The following is a 13,716-nucleotide window of genomic DNA, read 5'->3' on the forward strand; positions in this document are numbered from 1 at the left end:
CATGTTAGGTGCGAAGTGTAGGTATTTGGTGTGGCTTTTAATTAAAGATTGTCCTGGAATGAGGATGGCGAGTGTATGGCTCACACGAAGTTCATTATTGTAGAATATTTGTCTCTATGTAAGACTAGACAACCCCATTACCATCTCGACACGGTACAGATGTGATCATACTTATTCCAACTTGATCTCCGTGGGCTTCGAAAGCTCCAGGTTTGTCTGAATGGTCTTCTTGGTACCATCCTCACGGCGAGCCCGGGATCCACCCTTGCCCTGTCCCAGTAAAGTAACCGACTCTACCAAGCTGGCGTGAAGCTCAAACTTTCCGTCAATATGAAGCACACCTTTGCGGTACTCGAATTCGACTTCCAGCGTGGCCTTTTGCTCCAAGGAGTCTCCGTCATCCAAGTACAGGCTGCCAGACGCAGTGCCGTCCAGTCCCGGCGCGATGATGAGCTGGAAGCTCTTCTCGCGAAGCTCAGTCGTGGTCATGGCACTTGAAGACCGGATGGGGATAATGCTGCCTCCACGGATGTGTAGGGGAATGTGGGTGATGTCGATGTTGCTGAGAGTGATATTTGCGCCATGGCCACGAACGGGTGTGCCTGTGTACCAGTCGTAGAATATGTCATCGGGGAAGTATGCATCGACCGAAGTAAGGCCCTTATCGGGGACTGGGCTGACGAGAATGGCGTCACCGTAGAAGAACTGCAAGTCGATAGAGAAGGTATTCTCGTCTTCAGGGTACAAGTAGAATACTGGCTGCAAGAATGGCTCGCCGGTCTGCGACTGCTTGTAGAACGAGGTGTAAATGTAATCGAGAAGCCGGTATCGGATGTCAATAGCCTTGCGAGCGGATTCCGCTACTGTGGGCCAGACGTAGAATTCCTGTCCAATGTTGCCGATCTCATTATGGTTGCGGTAGAAAGTAAAGAATGCTCCCAAGGAGGCCCAGCGAGCGCAAAGCTCCTCAGTCGTGTTACCAGCGAACCCACAGACGTCAGCCCCAACCATAGGGACCTGGAACATTGATGCAAAAGCAAGCCCCTCAGCGATGCTGATCCGGTAATGTTCCCACTTGCTGAAATTGTCACCGAGCCTGTTGTATGTTAGCTATAGCTCTCGCCTCGGATGTACTGAGCATACCAATGTCCAACGTCTCGTCCTGCACCCGCGTAAGTGCTGCGGGTAATAACCAGAGGCCTCACCTCAGGGCGACGATACTGCATAGCTTCACGAGAACTGGAGCTCATCACTGAGATAGATTAGCCCAGCGGACAGGCCCTCGGGGTCTCATATACTCTCACTTGTTCCATATAAATTGTGCGTATCATATTCTGCATATCCCTCTCCAGCGTGAACGATACCAGTGTTGATGGTCTTGTTGCTAAGGGACCCGGCCTCGTTCCGGATCTTGTAAGGTGGATTGAGTAGATCGCGGCCCTCAAGTCCGACCTTTGCCTTGACGATTCTCTTCTGAGATCGGCTGGCAGAGGAAGGCTGGAAATCAGCAGGAAAGCCAGGCAAGGGACGAGGGCTGCTTGACCGGACGGGTGGTGGCGCAGGTGGAAGATTGTTCTCGGAGGAATATCTTTCTGGATCAGTACAGGGATCTGGACAGAAATTCGAGGCCTCGTTCATGTCGATCCACAGGCCGTCAATGTCGACACCGGTCTCCGCGTTGAAGAAGGTACTGAATTCAGAGTTCCAGTAGTCTTGAATGTCAGGGTGAAACCAATCTGGATAAGCAGTCACACCAGGCCACACGGCACCTAATCCTGTCTCAGCACGTTTTATTCATCTTGGGTGGTCGTGATTTCATACCTTTGTATAAACTGCCATTTTGAGTCTTGAGGAAGACGTCCTGCTCGAGTCCCCTGTTAAAGGCCCCGTTGTCTGAAACGGAATAAGTAATTAATGTCTTTCGCAGAAGAGGGGGATAGTTACTTACCGCTCACACTAACAGCAGGGTCAACCATAACAATGTAATGCTGGTCGTGGTCATGGAGGTAACCGACCAGCTCACGCATCTTTTCCAAGGGGAAGCGGTCTGGGTCAAGAGAGAAAACTCTCCTTCGGTCCATGTAGTCGATGTCTGTCCACATAGTCTCTAGGGGGATGCCAGCCTTGGTATAGTTATAGACTACTTCCGCAACCTGATAGACATCACGGTAGCCGTATCGGCATTGATGCAACTATTACTCACAGGTTAGTCAATGCACTAGATACTTGACAATATCATAGATCAAGTGTGCGGAGAGGGTATGGCATACTCCAAAAGTCCAGTAACTCTGCATAGCAGGAAGGCCGACGATCTTAGAATACTCTATACTGGCCTCTTTTGGATTCGAGCCAGTGAAGAAGTAAAAGTCAAAAATGCCACCCAGAGCGTTATACTCAAGGTATTGCTTGCCGTCTGCCGTCTTGTCAATGAAAACGTCCATTCCATTGGAGTTCAGCAAGAAAACACCGTGAGTTCCGGATTCACCGCGATGGTCGTAGTACACAGGATGAGTGCCATACAAATTGCTATTTGCAGAAGTACCATAGGCGTCACGATTCCAGAAGGTACGTGTGTAGTTGGTAGTAGAAAGGCGTAAGGGGTCGGTATGCTCTCCTAGACCATACAAATATGGGTTCTCCGGGAGCCAGGTACGAAGCTTCAGATATTGTGACTGAAAGATAAGGTTCTCCGCAGAGCTGTCGAACAATACTTCATCATCTCTTTTCACGGTAAACGAAAAGGGCTCTTCCTCGTATTCAAATTTAAGTGCGGAGTCTTTACTAGAACCATCGCCACTGTCTACTCGAGGGGTCACCTTTTCAGGTACCTGGTATACACGTTCTTCGGCGTCATATATCTTAACATGAAGACGCTCATCTAACCTGATGTTTAGTAATCGATTTTTCCAAAAAGCAAAAGAGCAGTGCTCCTACCAGTTTGGTATTCTACCAGAAGCTTGAGGTTATGCAGATCGGTGCCATAGGTGTTGCAGGGTTTTCCTGCGAGGGTCAAGTCGGCCGTCAAAGACCGATCATTTTCCTGGACATTGGATGCCTTGTATCCAGGGCACTGCTGGGTGTCCGCTCGTGACCCAATCACGGCAGCTCCCGCCAAGGGGGCAAGAAGTAGGAGAGAACCCAACATCGGATTCGGGGTCAGGTTGGCGTTGAAGGTTGAGTGGATGCAGCAAGGGTCCAGGGTCCAAAGTGAGCAGAGAGTGATTATTTATAATGACAAGGAAGGGGCCTTTGGCCTGCGGGAAATGCATCGGTTACATTTCCACGTTGGCCCAATACGGATATAAGTGGCGCACTATTGTATGACTGCTCACATCAACTGCATCACGGTCAACCCAAGCGGGATGATCGGAAATTGGAAGTAAGTCGAATATTACATGGACTCGGGAAGACCGGAACAAGAAGCAAACCAGGAATCCGGATAAGAACAAGAATATGGGGTCCTGGGGTAGCACGAGGGTAACCATGCTAACCCTGTCCATCTCGGTCGAATATCGGATAACCTCCATAGGAGAGGATCTCTCCCCACGAAATGGAACGCAATGACAACCTTGGGGTAACATCAGCATGTTTGCTGATTCTTGACTCGAGGTCAAGGAAAGTGGAAAGTAACATGAATGACAAGAGGTGGGACACAAGGAGAATCCTAATCGACCAAACAATGAAAATACCCCACATTTCCCCGCATCCATTAAATAATTGTACAGTACACACAATGACCTCTTACTTCTTGATTTAAACGGCCGCTACTAGTGGATAGTCCTTTAGATTTGACAACTATTATATTAATCGATAGGAGGGAACAGATTGAGTACGAAATTCGAGTTTGTAACCTCATATTGTACTGAATCACATTAAGTACATAAAATACGCACTCCAGTCCAAGCTTTTGTCGGGTTTAGGACCAAGGGTTACTTTTCAAACGTGCCCATCAATGCTTAAACAACAATGGAATTTTAAAACGACGACCCACATACCTGAACTGGAAGCTCACGGTACCACTGCTTTAGTATAGTATAATGTAGTGGAGAAGGGTCTCTACCACGTTTTGATCGAATGTCTTCTCTTACGTTCGAACTGGGGTCGAAAAGGGTTTACCTGCTGAAAGTGTCAGAACGAACTGAATGCCTCCCCCACTATGGGCATGTTGCCAATTTTCAACACTGCGATGGAAATGATATATTCGCGGTATTCAATGCCAATGGGTGTTAATCATATTTCCCGAGTCACAGACTGCAGTGCACTTAATAGAACTATTGTGTACTGTTCTCCTGGGTAATCAATAAGGCCACGTTGGGCGACAAATCTGCATGATCATCACTGCGAGTAACTGTGCTGTGTCTATGCTTTCATAAGGATTTAGCCCTGGGGACAACAAGTTTCCCGCCTGAAATCACAATCTCATTATAGAATGGATCAACATATGCTAACTCCTCTTAGAGTGGATCAGCCCTCGCCTGGCCCGAGATGGCTTAGCGCTGAGATCTGACCCAGCTAAAGAACTGGTGTTCGAGTCAGCTCGACAAAGTACCGTCACAACTACCGGGATATTTCTAATCCTCCTGATTCAAACATATTCATATCATCCTCCAGGGAACTGTTCATGGGTTTTCAGATTTCATGATGCACGGCTCGACGAATTCTGAACGCTTGCCACAACACTCTTGACCACCTCATTTCAGCCGAGTAAGACAGGTCACCCCACAGCTAAGTTTGATCTGCAAGAATCGAGATTTAATCCAGGCTGAGCTGAAGCGTGGAGCCCGCTTCGTCATGGCAGACCAGTCAGCTTCCGCCAGCTTCAGGATACGGTACCTAGCAACAGTACTATTCGACTGTCTGCGCGCCTATCAAGGTTTCCTGCCCAATTACATGACGTGTTTGTGAATTGTCGGTGAAAATGCTATTTCTACATTTTCTTATACACTACTCAAGGGTCCGCTGTCTCGACCCTACAGTGTGTTTTTGTCGAAATCATTGCGACTTTCCCGATGGCAATCTTCACATCATTTGAGCACGAAACGGCCACGCAACAGCCTTCACAGTTAAAGTCTGTACAAATCCAAGACCACCTGCGACAAGAACCACCATATCATCGGGCAGTTCTATGTTATATCGTTCGAGGCGCCAATATCGAACAAGAACTGCCAAAGAGTCCAAAGGCAAATAGTGCTCAGGTTCGGAAAAGTGATAGGGTTGCATTGCCATGGTTCGCCCCACAACTCTTTATACTCCAAGTGCTATAATAGTAGTTCCGATTGCTAACTGCCATAGTGGCCCTCTAGAGCCCCTTCTAGGGGTAATAGAAGATAACAGTTCGAGTCCTCTGGACACCGCCTGGAAGACGATCAGAAAACAGACAAGCATACCACCATCCTCATTGTCTGTCCTTCGATATGGAAAGAGCTTTTTTTCGGCGACTTCATCTATCGGTCAGAAATGCCTCTTTTATCCGTTCGCATTCCATCTCAATACCTTGTCAGGGCTCAGCACCGAGGTAGATAAGTTACGTCTTGATCAAAGTATTTGTGAATGGGATAACCGCGACCCGAATCCGTACGACTTGATGGACAGCCATTACCACGGACAGGGCTTGCGAAAAATTTGGTTTGAGATCGATCTTGGCCCAACGCCGGGAAAGATGTTGGCGAGTGGCCTGAAGCAGCTTCAACACGATCATGAAAGTGGCGCACGGAAATTAGCTGCTGTTTCAGTGAACATCCTTCGGGCGGTCCTGGTCAACCTTGACGACCCCATCACTCTCGGTGGCACATGGTGGCAGAAAGCCAGGATAACGGCCTGGCATCTCTGGAAAAACGGGCGTCAAAGTATGGACGCGGCCATTCTCAGCTTTCTGCTGATGACATTGACTGAGATCGAGACGTTTCTATTGACTATGGGTCCCGAGGAAACTTGCGACAAGCTGCACATCTCTGAACTCTTCGACCGGATACAGAAAAAGATACGATCTTATAAGCTTCGCCTTAGCTACAATTTCGGATCATACGCGATGTCTAAAATTAGCCGAACTGGTTCTATACCTAAGCACTTGAAAATCTTAACACTATCTGCGAGTCATACCATTCGTGAATGCATCGCACAGCTGGTACGGATCTCCGGCGCTCAGTCAATCGAAATCTGCGTCTTGGAATCACGCCCTCTATTCGAAGGTGTTTCACTAGCATCTTCAATTCTGGAATATCTTGAGAACGAACCTAACAGCCCCAAAGTCGACGTATCTATTTTTACCGACGCTTCGGTCGCCTTCGCAGCTCAAGGTGTCGATTTTCTTCTGCTTGCAGCAGACCGCATTGCAGCTGATGGGTCAGTTAGTAACAAAACCGGATCTTTGCCGGCAGCTCTAAGCGTGCGGCATGTTTCCCCTTCGGCAGATATTATCGTTGTGAGTGAGCTCGATAAAGTAGCTATGCAGAGCTGTGACACAGAAGCACATACCATGGAGAACAATGAGTCCTCGGAGGTTTTAGACGCCTGGCAGCAGAGCGAGACCGTAAAGGGACTCGGCGTCATTGAACAAAAGATCCAAAAGAAGAGTCGACAAGTGTCAGTAAACGTACCGAACGTTTACTTCGAATGGGTCCCTCCAACATTGATAGATGCCTACATCTGTGAAGATGGTGTCAAACTCCCATCTGATTTCCGAAAACGGTCACAGTGGATCAAAGAGCAATGTGAGCGATATTTTGATCATGACTTGTGAGATCGAGCACCTGAAGCATATTGAAATCCAGATATCACTTGAGCGAAGGGAACCTGACTTTATGAAATTTTGATAGCAATTCGAGCTGATAGATTATTTAATGCAACAGTGATCTTTTTTAAAGCCCTTTCTTCCCACATGACAGAGTACCTTGAAACCCTGACGCCAGGGTAATGTTAAAACGTAGATCACAGATCTGCGAAGATGATCGTAATAGCATCTAATAAACGAAAAGGTTTCACCGAAGTTATAGCAGTGCTACTATAGTCGGCTCAGACTCATCGTAGCCCCGCGCTCCAAGCCCGCGTCGAGTTGAGAAATCCTCACGCTGATCCTGAGAGATTTGGGCATGAGATCGTTATATGTTGGTGTTGACGCACCCTGTTGCTTTCTCCTGTAGTCTTAAGAACTAGACATGGTTTCAGGAATCGGGGTTAGAGCGTATAGTAGTGGGGAAAAGATCCGCCCAAACCGCGACCACAGTGGGTGATAAATCTTTCATTTGTCTTAGTTTACGTTGAGTTGCCATCCTCTTCACTTCATGCTGGCCTCTTTAAGCTCAACAACTTGAATCATGCGGACCGTACTTTTCTCCTTTCCCCGATGCCATGGCCCAACTGAATGCATGGAGATCCACTTCTTCGGCATACAACTGTCCCCATGGACCAGATTAATGTGCGATCACGAGGCGAATCGAAGAAATCAAGTAGCTCAAGAGCTATATTTGGGGTTCAGTATAACGTGGGTCCATCAGGCCATGTTGGGTTTCACCATCTCAAACCGTCTCAGGTGCTAACGAGTGAAATACGCAGTCCAATAATCCAGACCGGGCTGGGAGCGAATACGGAATAGCTTTGTGTTCTTTGATCGCCTTGGCCCCTTCGAATTATATTACTCTCAAATTAATATTAATTTCTATCGGTCGTTTAATTTCTCACCCTTGACGAACGGTTCTAGTATGCTCTAGAGTCACAGTAGATCACCGCCGGCACGCGGCTTATGATCTTCCTTTCTAACAACTGCTAATGGGAAGATTCTGCTGGGTGGCTAGACCTAGTCATTTCGTAATAATAATGATTTTGACTTCTTTGCTGTTTGCCTGTCATGTACGGAAACACGAGGAATAGTCCAAATAAGCCTACATCTGCATTCCGCATGGTGACCCCAGCCTCGCCCTTATCACTTTGTGTGCAATGGCCCAGTTTTCGCCGGACAGCTGGACTCCAGCTGTCAACGTCTTGACTTGGTTTCTACTGGTGACGGCAATTTTGAGCGTCATCATTCGACTGGGAACCAAATATTGGATCTTTCGCAAGTTCACTGAAGATGATTACTTCAGTATCGCTTCATTGGTATCATCTGACTTGAGATCCATGGTATACAGATGCTGATTCCTACTAGGTGTTGTGCGCTGCACAGTCCATCGCCGTATCGATGGCGACTGCCAACGGGTACGGGGAGCATTATGACAGCTTGAGTAGTTCCCACATTGAAGAAATGATGAAGGTGGGTATTTCACGCATTCCCGACGACTACTGTGCTCAGAACGAATAGTCGCAATACTCAGCAAATATCCTCTTCATCCTGAGCATGTGTTTCTCTAAACTTGCTCTCATCAGCTTTATCGATAACTTGACACCTGCGTCTACAGACCATCGCATCGCGGTTGGCTTGAAAATGTTTACTCTTGTTTGGGGGGTGATTGGCATCATAACGTCAGCTTTCCAGTGCAAGCCGCCTCGAACTTGGGACTATTTGCATGGGAAATGTTTTAACATTGTGGGTGATATCCATTTCTGAGTTCGAATAAATGACTGATGGTGTCAATAGAATGCCTGGTGGGATTACCTTGGCACCACGAATATCTTGTCAGAATGTGGTATGATGGTGCAGGCGATGCTAGTAATTGTACGCATCCAGACGCATATGAAGAAAAAGGCCGTCTTGGCCGGGGTGTTTCTGCTTCGGGTCGCGTTCGTATTCCGGTAGCTTCCGTCGCTTTAGCCTCTACTGACTTGATGCGCAGGGTCATTATTATGATTATCTGTCAACTTGTCTATGCTAGTAAAACTATCGATTCACCCGATCCATCCCATGAGACTTGGCCCGTGGCGATATCCACACAGCTAGTCCAGTCTCTAAGCATTGTCACGGCCTGTTCGCCCCAGTTCAAACCGTTCCTCGACAGTCTGCGCTCAACGGGGATGCGCCTTGGTGGAATGACAAGCTACGGTCACTCACAAAAGGGATACGGCTCATACTCCGCTTCGCGTGCCCGGAGTCGAAGAGGCACAGTTCGCAGTGACACGCATGAGCTTGTCCCCCTACCCATGCAGGATACCCACCAGGCTACTGTAACTATCTCGACGCCATCGCTGGGCTGGGATGGGGAAAGTCAGTCGAGCCAGGCGCCTATTATTCATGAAATTAGGACTTGGACTGTGACCGAGGTACGGCGTAGTTTCGCCGAGAATTCCAAGTGACGCGGTCGCACTCTTTAGGTCTCTTTTAATGTTACGGTACGGAGTAAATGTTGGAAGATATGAATATTATATTAATGTCTTTCCACTCCATACACTATTTCACTTCTAAACTTAGGTTTAGCCCAATGACAAGAGTCGTAAGATTCTAGATCCAGGGCCAGTCCCGCAAAGTTTTCCACTTATATTAGGATGCATACTAATTCCACCGATGGGAGCCGAGTGGGAGTGCTTGGCATTCTCGAATCTAGCTCAGCCAACTAAACATCTTAGGGCGTCATCAGGATTTTAGCGGTGCAACCGACGTGCCGTTTGGGTTGATCGCGAATTGTCCGTTGTGGGGCCGCAGGGATTAACCACGAGTGATATACACCCTCATATGCCAGAACAGCAGTTTAGTCCTATTAGACTTTAATACGTGTTCAACATAGGCCTGTGTCCGTCTGAGGTAGTGTTCGGGGAGGCAACTGGCTTGCGAAACCCTCCGAGGATGCTACGATTGAGAGACATCGCCAGGCATCTTAGGGCTAGCCCCGACAAGGGTCGATTCATCGACAAATTAAAATAACCTGTTATAGCCACTGGCAGCCAGGGATTATAAAGAGGTCTGATATTAATTGCCCCCCTATACAACAGAAATTGTTATACGAGAAGTGTCGAACTAGTTCTTAGACTAAGTATTTTCATTTGTCTTGCAGCTCACTATCAAGTAATTGCCGGGTAACTTGCATAATACAGGGATTGCGATTAAACATTCCACATCCCTTCCTAAACATGGCCAGATACCCGCACTTTCTTTTCTTTTTCTTAAATGTTAAGAGTCTGGGTTTTTGATATCTAGACCGACTGTTTTGACAGATTTACCCCTCAAGGCTCCTCGCTCACATTCTTTCCGGAGCCATTTGCTTCACCATGGCCTCCCATGAGCTCAAGCAAATGGCGCCTGCCACTTCGCACGAGGTAGAAGGCCGCTCCTCGAGTAAAGAGACTGATGATGTCAATTTGATCCGCTTGGGCAAACGCCCTGTCTTGAAGGTACCCCTGCTATACAATTGTCTATGCTTTTTGACCCTCGCTTATCATCATTAGCGAAATTTCGGCTTAATGTCAATGCTGGGTTTTAGCTGCACCATCCTCATCACGTGGGAAGGCATTGTCGTGTATGTACTTTACATCGATCGATTGGAATATTGGGCATGTTCAATCTTACTGATACACGAGCAGACTATTCTTGCAGGCGTTTCAAAAGTATGGAGTCAACCCCGCTATCCATTTGTTCCGTGAAATGTTAATAGAAGTGGTTCCAGTGGAGGTCCAGCAGGAGCCGTGTATGGTTTCATCTTTGTTTGGGCCGGTGTTGCAGCGACCTTTGTAGTTTTATCAGAGCTGGCATCAATGTATGAAACAGTCCTATTGTGGTGCAGTGGATTCTATAATGACATTTTTCTAGGGCTCCAACATCCGGCGGCCAGTATCATTGGTGTTCTATGCTGGCACCTCCGTCCGCAATGAAGCTCTTCAGCTACCTAACAGGTGAGCATTTCATCAGACCTGCGAGAAAACTATTCGTTCCTACACTTACGCTGCGACTTAGGCTGGCTCACTGTCATCGGATGGCAAGCAACGTTTGCAACATCGTGCTTTCTTTCTGGAACCCTCATACAAGGTCTTATCGTCCTCACAAACTCTAGTTATGAGCCTAAGAATTGGCATGGGACTCTCCTTTTTTGGGCCGTCGCTGTTTTCTCCGTGGGTATTAACAGTGTGGGAGGAAACCTGCTGCCCCGTTTCGAGGGCCTGATTCTTATCCTCCATATTCTCGGCTTTTTCGCCATTCTTATCCCGTTGACATATATGGCGGATCACTCGAGTGCGCAGGAGGTCTTCACCCACTTCCTGAACCTGGGCGAATGGCCCACACAGGGCTTGTCATTTTTCATCGGTCTAGTTGGTTGCGTGTTTGCATTCGCAGGTGGTGACGCTGCTGTTCATGTATGATTTTTAGTTTCAACTGCCAATTAGAGAGGATGCTGACTCTTATCTGCAGATGTCCGAAGAAATCACCAACGCCCCGGTTGCTGTCCCACGCTCCATCATGCTTAGTGTTCTCATCAACGGAACATTAGGTTTCAGTATGTTGATCGCCATGTTGTTCTGCCTGGGAGATATCGAGGCAGCCCTGGTATCTCCTACTGGTTATCCATTCATGGCGATTTTCCTCCAAGCAACGCACTCTGTGGCTGGCACAGCAACAATGGGCGCTATCATTACGACTATGGGAATATGCACATCGGTCGGCATGTTGGCCTCAACATCACGGCAATTCTGGTCTTTTGCGAGAGACCGCGGAATTCCTGGCTGGCGCTTATGGAGCAGGGTATGTATCCCCTGCATCTTTCTGCCTCCAAGCTCCCCTCCTCCTACGCAAAAATCAATCACTGACATACATCTAGGTGACCCCCGAATCCGCCATCCCAATCTACTCCGTCGGCCTCACCACAATCGTCGCCTGCCTACTAGCCCTAATCAACATCGGCTCCTCAGTCGCCTTTAACGACCTCGTCTCCATGTCCATCTCCGGTCTCTACCTCTCCTACATGATCGTCGCCAGTCTCCTCCTATACCGACGCTGTACAGGCGGCATCGGCAGCTCCAAAAGCAGCGACGACGCCATCGTCAACACGGCCGGCGCAAAGCTCGTCTGGGGCCCCTTCCATCTACCCGGGATCTGGGGTATCCTGGTCAATACCTTTGCGCTTATCTATATGACGATCGCTGTCTTCTTTAGCTTCTGGCCACCGCAGCATACGGTCACGGTTGATACGATGAATTTTAGTGTAGTTGGTACCGTGGGGGTTATTATTTTGAGTCTTGTGTATTATGTGCTAAGGGCGAGGAATGTATATGAGGGACCTATTGTTGAGATACAAATTTGAGTTTGTTGAGTGTGTATTTATACTATACTATATATGTGGAGGATTGGGACGGGGTTGAATAGTGGACTTATAGACAAGCTCGGTACACACTTCCTACTACTACTGGACTCAGACAAAGCGGTTGACAGGTTATAGTAGAGGAGTTGGGGCATCTCAGCGCCCAGCTGGCGGGACACACCACGCATATCCTCAAATATCCGGACATTATCAATTAAATGGGAACGAGTCGCTGCTCATGATAAATGATACTCTCTATAGCTAATAAGATACAAGAAACCTACTATCAGAAATCAACAATGACTGATAGAAGATAAAGAATTAAGTAGCTGAAGCTGCTTTGTATCGTTCAACAGCACTAGCCCTCATGACATAGGCAGTAAATAGTGTTAGAGACAATTCTGCCACGGGTTCTGGATAATATGACTGAGTTCTCTGAATACCTCGGTATCAAATATTCATATGAAGTCCAGCTGTAGATAGAGAGTTCAGGCAATCAATCAGACAACCAAGTTGTTACAATAGATATAGACCTGCAGGTTATTACCCGCCATGTAATGGCCTTACTCACCAAGGTTAATAGTTTTCTTTCCTTCAATTTTTCTTCTCCTCACGGAAGGTTGGTCCTGGACAACTACGATTGCCACAAAGCACAGCATCGATGAACGGAAGTTATCACTGAAATAAGATCTGGTCAGCTCTCTTGCCCTGAAAAAATTATAATTATGGGTTAAGCAATCTCCAGGACCGTTAGGGTCGGTCAGAGCTTCCCTTTTCGCCCCACTGATTTCTGATCCAGTGACCACTGGCACGCTACTGCGTATACCTGCGAACAAGGGAGCAGAGTATATACATGCATGGTTTAAATCTTGGGCCCCAGTTTTAAGGTCGAGGCACCGCCATTCGTTTCCCACTGTGCCGCTCTGCGACGAGGGGAAATGACTCTTTCTTTGGAATATAATACATTGAATGATATACCCAAATCGAATCTTCTGTATGTCGAGGGTTTTGAACTTTCTGTTCTCGAATACTTTCCACTTAAACCCCAGATCAAGACCTTCATGCTTAGTCCGGATGAAGCTCTCCAGAGACAGAACACCGATGTCTTAAAACGCTGCCTAGCCAAGAACCTTTTATCTGGCCCGGTAGGCTCTTGTGCTTTACACCTGAAGATAAAAAAAGCTATACGAGTGGGTGATGGAAAGACATCACAAATCGTTCTGGTGGACGTTGTTTCTGGTCAAGGGTTTACTACACCGCCTGTTGCAAAGTTGTACGATCCGCAATCCGCCGTACTATGATCATTCCTTCTATTCACTCTGGTTTATGCATTTTTTACTACAGAATCGATGGTTTATCTATAAACTTGGACTTTCATTGCTAATCATGTGAGTTTTCTACCTCGGGGAATTATTTGTTACCTTCTCATAGTCCTATTAGTTGATTGATTTGATGTTTTTGCCATTGGCTTCGGCGGCTTACGTGTCAGGGAACTCGATGGAGATGGCCATTATGATCCGGGTTGATTGATGTGCTATGACTACCAGGCAAACCAAGAGTGATT

General features: G+C 47.4%; 3 protein-coding genes across 3 annotated transcripts; 2 read left to right on the forward strand and 1 right to left on the reverse strand.

Annotated features, from left to right (window-relative positions):
- Window positions 1–171: 171 nt before the first annotated feature.
- Window positions 172–3,145, reverse strand: agdC (putative alpha-glucosidase; the record flags this gene model as incomplete). Its single annotated transcript, XM_001818008.3, has 7 exons — window positions 172–1,096; window positions 1,144–1,252; window positions 1,305–1,769; window positions 1,822–1,893; window positions 1,949–2,192; window positions 2,271–2,878; window positions 2,935–3,145. 7 exons carry the CDS (start codon window positions 3,143–3,145, stop codon window positions 172–174), a joined length of 2,634 nt encoding a protein of 877 aa, XP_001818060.1.
- Window positions 3,146–5,009: 1,864 nt separating this feature from the next.
- AO090005001083 (uncharacterized protein) lies at window positions 5,010–6,739 on the forward strand (the record flags this gene model as incomplete). Its single annotated transcript, XM_001818007.3, has 2 exons — window positions 5,010–5,227; window positions 5,293–6,739. The coding sequence occupies 2 exons, from the start codon at window positions 5,010–5,012 to the stop codon at window positions 6,737–6,739; spliced, it is 1,665 nt and encodes a 554-aa protein (XP_001818059.1).
- Window positions 6,740–10,323: 3,584 nt separating this feature from the next.
- AO090005001081 (putative GABA permease) lies at window positions 10,324–12,155 on the forward strand (the record flags this gene model as incomplete). The annotated part of the gene is made up of 7 exons (XM_023233313.1): window positions 10,324–10,379; window positions 10,444–10,547; window positions 10,595–10,616; window positions 10,670–10,752; window positions 10,814–11,211; window positions 11,267–11,596; window positions 11,673–12,155. 7 exons carry the CDS (start codon window positions 10,324–10,326, stop codon window positions 12,153–12,155), a joined length of 1,476 nt encoding a protein of 491 aa, XP_023089220.1.
- Between the last annotated feature and the right edge of the window lie 1,561 nt (window positions 12,156–13,716).

This window comes from Aspergillus oryzae, chromosome 1 (assembly GCF_000184455.2).
Source record: "Aspergillus oryzae RIB40 DNA, chromosome 1".
Lineage (NCBI taxonomy): Eukaryota > Fungi > Ascomycota > Eurotiomycetes > Eurotiales > Aspergillaceae > Aspergillus > Aspergillus oryzae.